At 56.2% G+C, this 10,517-nt stretch overlaps 1 protein-coding gene across 2 annotated transcripts; it reads right to left on the bottom strand.

Moving 5' to 3' along the window:
- Positions 1-7,776: 7,776 nt before the first annotated feature.
- TMEM86B (transmembrane protein 86B) lies at positions 7,777-9,994 on the bottom strand. 2 transcript variants are annotated; one of them, XM_060652667.3, is made up of 3 exons: positions 9,683-9,994; positions 9,188-9,434; positions 7,777-8,651 (listed from the first exon to the last, which is right to left on the bottom strand). In XM_060652667.3, exons 1-3 carry the CDS (start codon positions 9,731-9,733, stop codon positions 8,269-8,271), a joined length of 681 nt encoding a protein of 226 aa, XP_060508650.1. In that variant the 5' UTR covers positions 9,734-9,994; the 3' UTR covers positions 7,777-8,268. The 2 variants fall into 2 exon arrangements, with proteins under 2 accessions (XP_060508650.1, XP_060508651.1); XM_060652668.3 differs by having other exon boundaries at positions 9,188-9,431.
- Positions 9,995-10,517: the final 523 nt, after the last annotated feature.

The raw sequence follows: 10,517 nt of genomic DNA, 5'->3' as shown, positions 1-10,517 counted from the left end.
TTTATTTTGAGGGAGTGCAAGTGAGCAGGGGAGGGGCAGAGACGAAAATCCCAAGTAGGCTCCACACTGTCAGTGCAGAGCCCGACACAGGGCCTGAACCCACAAACCGTGAGATTGTGACCTGAGCCAAGATGGAGTTGGATGCTTAACCAACTGAGCCACCCAGGCGCCCTGATTTTTGGGTCATCCCTAAGACCTCCAGAGTCCAGAAGAGCTTTTCAGGGCATTTTTGTTGACTTACTGATTCTGTTCATTCCTACTACCAACCACCTGTGTGACCTTACCAGCCTCCTCCAGAGCGAAGGACCCGAGAGCAAGAACAACACAGAAGTCACACTATCCTTGATGACCTTGCCTCAGAAGGCACACACCATCATTTTCAGCACATCCTCCTCAGGATGCCGGTCAGCCCCTTTCATGTGGGAGCGGACCGCACAAGAATGTGGAAGCCGGAAGCATGGACCCCTGGGGCCATCTTGGATGCAGGCAGCGACCCCATCATGTGCACACATAGTAACGCGTTGGCCATTTTTACCACTTTCTGTAACATGAATCCCCGTTTGTCAAGCACATGGGATAAAGTGGCAAGCAGGGAGAGGCAGTTACCACTTTACTGCTGGCTCTGGGAGCATCTCGGTGCTTCGACACCATCCCTGCCCCAGAGGAGGAAGAGGGGGCTCAATTCTGTGCCCCAGGCATTTCATCAGACTGTTTCTTTTAGGATGAGTCTTCTGTCCAAGGTGTCCCCAGGGTACCGAGGGCATTTGCACCTACCCTATTTCTAAAGACATTGATCTTGACGGTGGGGTTCAGCTACTCATTCATTCCAGGTACCTGTCTCCGTGGGGCTCTGCTCACCTGCGTTCTCCCTGTGGCAGGTCAGAGGCAGACGGGGCCCTTATTCCATCCCAGACGGTCATGACCATGGCCCGGTAGGACTGAGCTGGCCAGAGATCCCACATGGACAGGCCCCTCCCTCCCACAGGAAGATCTGTCCTGGGGGGGTCTAGCCAATCTTCTTCTTCCCAAAACCAAAATACCTCTTCAGCGCTCATTTTCTGGCCTCCCCCAATGGACACGCAACAGATCCCTTCGGACTACCACTCCCATGAGCCCTTGGGCTCTCTGTATCACTGCAGCTTAGCAAGGCATGACCCCATGGCCTGATGGGATTTGGAGTCCACTCTTCCCATTGCCCCCGGGCCCCACCTCAGCTCCCACCAGGTAGAAGGGGACCCATCTCACCTGTGGATGCAAGGAGGCTCTGTGCATAACCGGCCACTTGTTCCTGTCTGCCCACACGCTGAAAGTGTACAGAGTCCCGGGTTCCAGGGTCTGCACCTCATACCAACTGTCACTGGTCCTGCCTGTGTGGCTGACGTGATGTCCCTGGGGATCTTGCTGTCCCTGGAGATGTCCTCCAGGGTTTCACTGGACCCAGTACATGTAGAGCGGAGAGTGGGGGACTGTGGGGACCTTTCACCGCAGTTCCCTTGTGCAAATTCGTGACCGTGTTGGGAGCAGGCAAGCGGGGGTACGGTTCCTGGAAACATCTCCCTCACCTGCTCTCTGCCCCAGAGCACCTGTAGGTATCCTTACTCGGTGAAGGGGTACGTGTCTCAGCCTCCCAGGCCCCCTTCCTCCAGTGGAGCGTCCATGATGTTGGGTCTCCCACCTGTCACATCCTCCTAGCCCAGGGGACCCAGTAGGTGGAGGGTGAATGGAGTCTTTGGGGTGAGGCCAAAGTCCGGAGCTGGCTGAGTCTGAAGACCAGAAACTTGGACCTGGATACTTTAGGGTATGTCTTGTCTTCTAAAGCTCTCTCAGAGGTAGATTGGGAATGTGTGGTGATTGCCCAACCCTGTTGCTAAGGAGGGACACCCCCTAGCAACAGGGCTCCATCCCTTGAGCTCAAATGAACTGTCCAGATCCTCGAAAAGAGGCCCAGAGCAGCCCCTTCCTACCAGCCCAGAAGTGCCAAATCCCACACAGTTGTGTGTCTCACCTGTGGGCAGGTCAAAGACTTGGGTATCACTACAAACTCCACTCCTTCTCTCCTGGATGGTGAAGGTGTACCAGGCCCTCCTTTCCAGTCCCCCCACCATGACCCATGTCCCTGAGATGTTCAGGATCTCACTGGCGAAACCTGGCTCACAGCACTGGACCCCGTAGGTGTAGGGTGGATGGTCAGGGCCCAGAGGAGCTGTCCACATCAAGGTGACAGAGCTCATGGTGTGGTCCTGTGTCCCCCGGTCTGTCACTGGATTGGGCACTAAGAGATGGGACATGGTCAGCATTTCCAAATCCCTGAGTACCTGCACCACACCGGGACAGACTTGGGTGCTGAGGACGTTGTTCTCTAGAACGAGGGCCCAGAAGCTAGAAGCCTAGGATGGGATGTTAGTCTGGGGCCCTCCGCCCCTGATCTGTGAGTCAGGAGGCCCCACGGACATCATTTCCTGTTCTCCTTGTCAGAGCCAGATGACCACATCTCACCTGTGGACACACTGCCTACGTGTCTCAACAAGGTCATGGGAGTGTCGGCTCCCACAGTACTCTGCTAGAGCACTGTCTTTACTAACTACCTCCTACTGTTGCCTCAAAGCTGGAAGTGGTCTTTGCTAATCCTCAACTCGGTGACTGTTGTGGGTCGAATTGTGTTGTGTCCCTCAAAAAGACATGTCCACATCCTAACCCCTGGTGCCTGTGAATGGGACCTTTTTGGAAGTAGGGTTTTTGCAGACGTAACCAAGGTAAGATGAGTTTGCACGGATTACGATGAGCCTTAAATGCAATGACTGGTGTCCTTAGAAGGAGAGAGAAATTTGGACGCAAACAGCAAGAATATACCGTGGGAGTCTGGAGGCGGAGATCGGCGTGATGTGTCTTCAGACCAAGGAAAGCCGAAGGTCACCAGCTAGAAGAGGCAAGAAAAGATTCTTAAGGCTCCAAACAGAGTGTGACCAACACCTCGATTTCAGAATTCCAGCTTCCAGAACTGTTGCTTCAAGCTCTCCGTTGGTGGCACTCTTATGCCAGCCCCAGGCAACAAATGCAACGACCTTACTTTTACTCTTTGGTAGCGTCATCCCTAGGGAGGGTCATTTGTCACCTGTAGACGTGCAGAGGGTCTCCCTGGAGCTGCTCACTCTGTCCTGTTCACACGAAGAATTCATACAAAGTTGGGGTTCAAGTGCATCCACAGCAAGCCAGGGTCTCTGAGGTGCTGTGAGCACCACCTGGGATGCTCTCCTTAGACAAGTGGATCCCATAGAAGTGTATCTGAGGGCCTGGACCCTCAGAGACCTCCCTTCTCGGGGTGATGGAGCTGGAGTCTGAGCCTCCACCCTTAGGCTTCTGACTGGGATGGAGCCTGCAAAGGGGAAGATAGGCCTGTTAGGAGAAGGCATCAGACAGTCCCCTGCTCCTTCATCCACCCCAAGCTCATCCACAATTCCCAGAAAGCACAGTTCCCATCAGTTCTGCAAGGACCTCCCCTGAGTCGTCCGGAAGGAACCCCCAGGGGGCTCAAGGGCGTGGTAGTCCAAGCTCTTCTGTCAAGAGTGTGTGTGGAGGGGTGAGGGGTCATCAGTGAGGTTTGGGGACAACTCACCACCAACCACATGGACGTACACAGAATAGTCCACATTTTGCTTATTCATTCACGCGCTGACGGACACGTGGGCGGCTCTCGCCTCTCAGATATTGTGAACAACACCGCTTTGAACCTGGGTGTGCAAATATCCCTTCGAGACCCCGCTTTCGGGCATAGATCCAGAAGCGGGATTGCTCGATCGTATGGTAACTCTATGTTCAATTATTTTAGGAACCGCCATGCTGTCTCCCACGGTGGCTGAAGCATTCTACATTCGCACCCACGGTGCCCGGGGTATCTCCCATGCTCACCAACACTTCTGAGTTTCTTCTTTGGTGGTTGCCATCCTAACGGGCGTGAGGTGGTATCTCATGGTCTTGATTTGCATTTCCTTAGCGACCAGTGATATGAAGCATCTTTTCACGTGTGGCTCATTCACTTTTTCTCTCTGTTATTATTAACACATTTCTCTGACAGCGTAGGTCTAGCTTCTGTATACTTAACGTGAGCAAGCCTCCTGTATGTGATCTGTTCCCCTTTCTGCCACCACCTCCTCACCCCTGCGAAGACCCGTGTGCCCTGCTCAATCTCTCTGACTCTGCACAGGAAGCTGCCCGCCGTGCGAACGCCCTCCTCACCCTGCCTGAACTCTGACCCTCACGATGAACCGCCACCGGGGACGCCTGCGCTGCTCAGTCCCGCCAAATGACTTCAGGACTGAAATGTCTCAAGAGGGAAGGAAGAAGGACAGGAAGAAGAAGAAGGAAGAAACATATCTTTGGTGGGGTGTTTTGTTGATGAACAAAGTTCTAAATTGTTTTTTAAACATTTTATTTTGAAATTATTAGAGACTCCCAGGAAGTTGCAAAAAATAGTACAAAAGGTCCTGTGTGAACTTTGTCCCACTTTCCCCACTGGTAACATCTTACACACACATAATTCAATATCGCAAGCAGGAAACTGGGGGGCCTGGGTGGCTCAGTTGCTTAAGCGTCAGACTCTTGATTTCGGCTCAGGGTGATGATCTCACGGTTTATGATTTCCAGCCCTGCGTTGGGCTCTGTGCTGACAACTTGGGACTCTCTCTCTCTCAAAATAAATAAATAAAACATGGGGAAAAAAGTAATTTCTAAAAAATAAAAAGCAGCCTGCCAGGTCGGCGAACACCTGAAGTGTGGAGAGAAGGCACGGAACCCCCACGTCCTTTCCGCGTACCTGGCATCTCTCCCAGGAGCCATATCCCTTTGGCCCCAAATCTGTGATCTGGTAAGTGAAATGCTTTCCTGAGTTCTGGGAGCTGCTCTCTTGAGCACGCTAATCAAACCCAGGGAGGGGGTCTCAGGAACCTCTGATCTATATAGCAGATGGTCAGAAGCCCAAGTGACCGCCTGGATCCGAATTGGCCTCCGGGGGGGGATAGGGGGGGTGGGGCTTTCCCGTGGGGCCGGGCCCTCGACTCTGGGCTGTGACTGTCTCCAGGTAGCCAGCATCAGAATGGACTTGAACTGTGGGACTCCAGTGGGTGTCAGGGACTTTTGCTTGGTGATGTGGGGGAACCCTCACACTGGAATTGCGTAGAATCCTAATTACTTGTCATTGTGGAACCCTGGAAAGGACCCAAATCCCAAAGGATCGGTAACACATTTAAAGATGAATTATGCTGGTGGTTGCCTTGGGCCGGAGGGGGTAAGTGATCGGGGAGGTGACTGCTGGAAGGCACGGGTCTCTTTTTGGGGTGATGAAAGCTCCCAAATGGATCGTGGTGATGGTTGCACAACTCTGTGAATGTACCATGAACCATTCACGTGCACACTTTGTTTTTCTTTTTTTCCAACGCCCAACGTGAGGCTTGAACTCATGACCCCAAGATCAAGAGTCGCACACTCTACCGACTGAGCCAGCCAGGCGCCCATAACCTGCACACTCTAAATGGGCAGTTGGATGGTATATGAAGGGCATCTCAATAAAGCCATGACCACATTTTTTGCTGGAATTGAATAGAAACGACTTCAAACAGGACATGGTCACAGCACAGTGATGACAGTCAACGGTACTGTATCATAAAAGTTCACAGTTGTTAGGAAACCAGACCTACTTGTCCCCACCGCACGCACGCATGGACATACACACTGTTGCACAGACACAATGTTGTCTGTAGGCACATTTCAATAAAAAAAAAAAATTGAAGGGGTGTCTGGGTGGCTCGGTCCTTTGGGAGCCTTTTTTTTCTTTTTTAAACGTTTATTTATTTTTGCAAGAGAGAACGATAGTTGGGGAGGGGCAGAGAGAGAGGGAGACATGAATCTGAAGCAGGCTCCAGGCTCTGAGCTGTCAGCACAGAGACTGATGCGGGGCTCGAGCTCACCAACCACGAGATCATGACCTGAGCTGCAGTTGGACACTTAACCGACTGAGCCACCCGGGCGCCCCGGAAGCCCGACTTGATCTCAGGTCAGGTCATGATCTCACGCAGTTTGTGAGTTCGAGCCCCGAGTTGGACTCTGTCCTGACAGCACGGAGTCTGCTTGGGATTCTCTCTCTCTCTCTCTCTCTCTCTCTCTCTCTGCCTCGCCCCTGCTCATGCTCTCTCTCTCAAAATAAACATTTAAAACATTTTTGAAGATACTCTTTAGACAAATGGAGGCGGGAAATTTCCCTCCTCAGCACTTTCCACGGGGGTGGGAGATTGTTCTGGGGGCGCTGTAATGGGGGGGCAGAGAGGGGGTCTTCACTTTACCTCCGTGCTCTGATGGCTGACAGAGCACCCAGGACCTGGGCAGCGTGACCGTGACCCGCAAGTAGGCCTGAGGCAGGGGCTTCAGGGAGGTTGGGAAGGGCCAGTCACAGCCCCCAGATCACTCGCCCCTGACCGGGTTGCCCCCCAGCACGCGTGACTTATCTGGCAGGGGGTGAGTGGGGACCCTGCCCTGAAGGTGGAGCAAATCGGAAAAATAGGGCTGGGCCCAGGGAACACAAAAATGCTGTTTCGAAGGGACACGTGCACCCCCATGTTTATAGCAGCACTATCGACAATAGCCGAAGTATGGAAAGAGCCCCAATGTCCATCGATGGATGAACGGATAAAGAAGATGTGGTGTCTATATACAATGGATTATTACTCGGCGATCACAGAATGAAGTCTTGCCATTTGCAACTACGTGGATGGAACCGGAGGGTATGATGCTTAGCGAAATACGTCAGAGAAAGACAAAAACCATAGGACTTCACTCATAGGAGGACTTTTAAGAGACGAGCAAAGGGGGGAAAAAAAGACAAATGAAGAAGCAGACTCCTAACTACATTAAGAGAACACACTGGTGGTCACCAGGGGTGGGGGGATGGGGCAAACAGGTGACGGGGATTAACGCGTGCACCTGTGAGGAGCACCAGGTGCTGTGTGGGAGTGTGGAACGACTATATCGCACACTGGAAACCAGTACCGCACTGTAGGTAACTAACTGGAATTTAAATAGAAACTTAAGGGGCGCCTGGGTGGCTCAGTCAGTTGAGCGTCTGACTTCGGTTCAGGTCACGATCTCACGGTCCGTGAGTTCGAGCCCCACGTCAGGCTCTGTGCTGACAGCTCAGAGCCTGGAGCCTGCTGCTTTGGATTCTGTGTTTCCCTCTCTCTCTGACCCTCCCCCATTCATGCTCTGTCTCTGTCTGTCTCAAAAATAAATAAAAACTTAAAATAGGGAGGGGCTCTGGGGGTCCCCCAAAGCACAGCGTGGATGTAGAAGTCTCCCCACTGCTGTAAGAGTCCCTCAACGCGCAACGGAGAGCACACCCTTCATTGATGTCACACATGCAGGCGTGTTTTCCGAGCACGGACAACTTCGTGGTGCTCGGCACACGTGATCGTGACTCCTCTCGGTATTCACCCCAAACCCTGACCGAAGGGGCCTGCTCAACCCCACTGAGGGAGTGCTGGCGTTGGAGGTCACTCCCTGGGGTCTCCTTCTTTGACCTTGTGAGGCCCCTCCCCCAGGTGTCACCTGGGTCTGGAACTCCCCGAGTGGCAGACGCACTTTGACCCTGGCGCACTGGGGGGATTCCACGTCTCATAAGCCCAGGCACCGGGCCCGCGTGAGGTTAGCGTTACTACATCGGACACCTAAAAATGTGTCACGCGGGCTCCACGTCACGGTGAGAGTTTTTACCCCAAGAATGATAATTAAAGATTCAGTGCACAACACTGTGAATGTATTTAATGTCACTGAATCGTACATTCAAAAACGGTTAATGTGGTATGTCTGTTAACGAAAGAAAAAGAGAAAGGACCGTTTGTTGTCATTGTGGGCAGCCCTCCCCCGGGGCCCCTCCCCAAATACTAGAGATGGCTCCATCCCAGCGGGCACTTTACTTCTGGACGCAAACTAGGGCCAGAGGGAAGGGGGCAGGTGGACGTGGGAGGCAGGTGGCAGGCAGGCGGGTCGCCCCAACGCGGGTGTCATTGAGGGGTCTGGCATCCAGAATCAGGCCAGAGGGAAGGCGGCAGGAACTTGGTGGTACGGGGGATTCTCAAGTGTCTCTGGGTGGACCGGCCCCTGCAGACGGGAGTCCAGGAGCCTGGCTGCTGTCCCCCAGGGGTTTCTCTGGCCAGGCCAGTCAGTCTGGAGGCCCAGGGCCTCGCGGGAGGGGAGGGGGCCGATACCTGCTGGTTCGAGCCGTGGTCAGCGGGACTTGAGCCTGGGGCTCTGGAAGGCGGACAGGGCAATGAGGAGCTGGGCGGCGTAGTAGGTGGTCATGACCACCAGGCGGGCGTGGGGCAGGGACTGCACGAAGGCGTCCCAGGCCAGCACCGAATCCGAGAGTGTGAAGAGCAGGGCCCCCCAGTGGGCGCTCCCGCCCCTGGCCAGGCCGCGCCACAGCATGGATGCCAGGACCAGGGAGTAGGTCACCAACATGGGGACCATGCCAGGGGGGAGGTGCAGCAGCACGAGGCCGTTGTACAGGAGGAAGGCCGGGACGATGGGCAGCAGGAGGCCCGGCCGCAGGGGAGTGAGGCCGAGGGCCCAGAGGTAGAGCAGGTGAGCCACGGTGAAGGCCGTCACGCCTGGAGGAGACAGGGGGGGTGGTGCCTGGTGGGCCCGCTTCCCCACGTGGCCACCTCGAAGTGCAGAGCCCGAGGGAAGGCCCGCCCCAGGTGCCAGCATGCACCCTGGCCCCAGCACCCGTCTGCTGGGGTTACGGTACCCGCCTCCCCGGTGCAGGTCTCCCTTCTCCCCGAGCACCAGAGTGACCTTAAAACACGCTGCATTCCATCCTCACTCCACTTAGAACTGTTCGCTGACTCCCCACCTTGCTCCGCTCCCCACTCGGCCCCGCCTGCCCACCCACCCGTTTTGACTCGCCAGCGGCTTCCCACCCCAGGGCCTTTGCACTTGCTGGTCCCTCTGGCCCATCCTTCCTCAGATGGCTCCTGCGCCCTCTTCAAGACGTTACCTTCTTGGTGAGGCCGTCCTGGACCAGCTAAGGCTGCAACACGTGCAGCCCCTTTGTTTCCCTCCACACCACGCACACCTCCTCAGGGAACGCTGCCCGGCCCCCTCAGGGGAACGAGAGGGCAGGGGCCTGTGCTCGTGGGCTCACCATAGAGGAAGGCCTCAGGCCAGATGAGGCAGGCGTCCCCCACGGCAGAGCACAGGAGGGCCCCCTGCAGGAGCACCCTGTAGACCCGGTCCGAGCGCGCTGCCCGCAGGAACACCACCAGGCACAGGACGGGCAGGCACTTGACAAGGGCGCTGATCCAGGACGGCTGGTCTTCAGGGATCCAGAGGAGGAAGTAGATGGCACAGGTGAGGAGGAACGGGCTCAGCCCCCTGCACAGGTGCAGCTGCTTTGGGGGACAAGGGAGTCACTGAGCCCAACCCGGGCTGGGGCTCGGGTGTGGGGGCTTTCCACTCTGCCCCTCCCCCTCCCCGCCCCGAACCCAGCCACACTGTTGTGGGGGCTGCTCAGGGACCGGGACGTCCCACCTCACAGATCCCAGCCTCCCCGAGAGGGCCAGGACCCCCCAGCTCCTCCACGCTGCTCAGGTCCCCTGGTGCCCAGGCCAGACCCCCTCCCACACCCGCCATCTCTCACTTGGACTGAGAAGCAAGGCTTTTGGGACAGACCCTCTTCCCAGGCGTCCATGTCGGCCTATGACCCCCCCCAGACTGGTGCGTATGTGGGCACAGGCGGCTTTGGGGGTGGAGGGGACAGCGTGTGGTTACACGTTAACCCGAGGAGCGTCCTGTGGACTCTGGGACTGATAACAGGGCTCAGGGAGATGCTTCCCCCGCCCTGGGGATGGCCCCACCTGGCACCACCGATAAGGTGCCGGTCAGGACCCAGGGGTCCCTCCTCCCCCACAGCACCCTGTCCTCACCTGCTAGACCTGCCTTCTGCGCACCCCCCTACCTGCCTCCTCCCCACCCCCGGCCCGAGTGTGGCCGTTAAGTGCCCCTCACATCCTCCCCATGCCCAACCAGTCAGGAAGCACAGGGCAGGATTCCAACACCCTCCCCTATGCCCAGGACTCCCTGCGCCTCAGCAGGGGAGCGGAGCCCCATCACCCCGTCTCCGGAGGCAGGACCACCTTGGATGGAAACTCCCTCTGCACCTGCCCACCCAGTGTCCCCCAAAAGACTGCCTGGGGGTCCCCCCTGTACTCTGGCCTCCCTGCCACACACGGTCCTCGGCTCCCGCTCAGGACCCCGAAGCCCTCCCCGTGCCCTGGACGGCCCCCACGCCAGCCTCCTTGCACCCTCCTCAAGGAGCGAACGCCAGTGTCGGGTTGGGCAAGGTCATCACTGCTGAGCTGGTCTGCGGCTTTGGAAGTCATCGGAACAAAGGCTCCTGTGCACATCAGCAAGTGCACCTGGCCTGTCCCTCACTTCTAGTTCAGAAGGCATGAACTACTAGGTGCCCACCTATC

The sequence above is a fragment of the Panthera onca genome, chromosome E2 (genome assembly GCF_046562875.1).
Source record: "Panthera onca isolate mPanOnc1 chromosome E2, mPanOnc1 haplotype 2, whole genome shotgun sequence".
Taxonomy (NCBI): Eukaryota; Metazoa; Chordata; class Mammalia; order Carnivora; family Felidae; genus Panthera; species Panthera onca.
Note: the sequence above shows the minus strand (reverse complement) of the source record. Positions and strands in the feature narration are given on the sequence as shown.

Bases quoted from the DNA above. Each gene is read 5' to 3' on its own strand.
- TMEM86B (XM_060652667.3), bottom strand. From the start codon at position 9,733: ATGGACGCCTGGGAAGAGGGTCTGTCCCAAAAGCCTTGCTTCTCAGTC. The intron at 9,435-9,682 runs GTGAGAGATGGC...TGTCCCCCAAAG, and splicing joins AGCCTTGCTTCTCAGTCCAA to CAGCTGCACCTGTGCAGGGG. The intron at 8,652-9,187 runs GTGAGCCCACGA...TGTCTCCTCCAG, and splicing joins GCCTGAGGCCTTCCTCTATG to GCGTGACGGCCTTCACCGTG.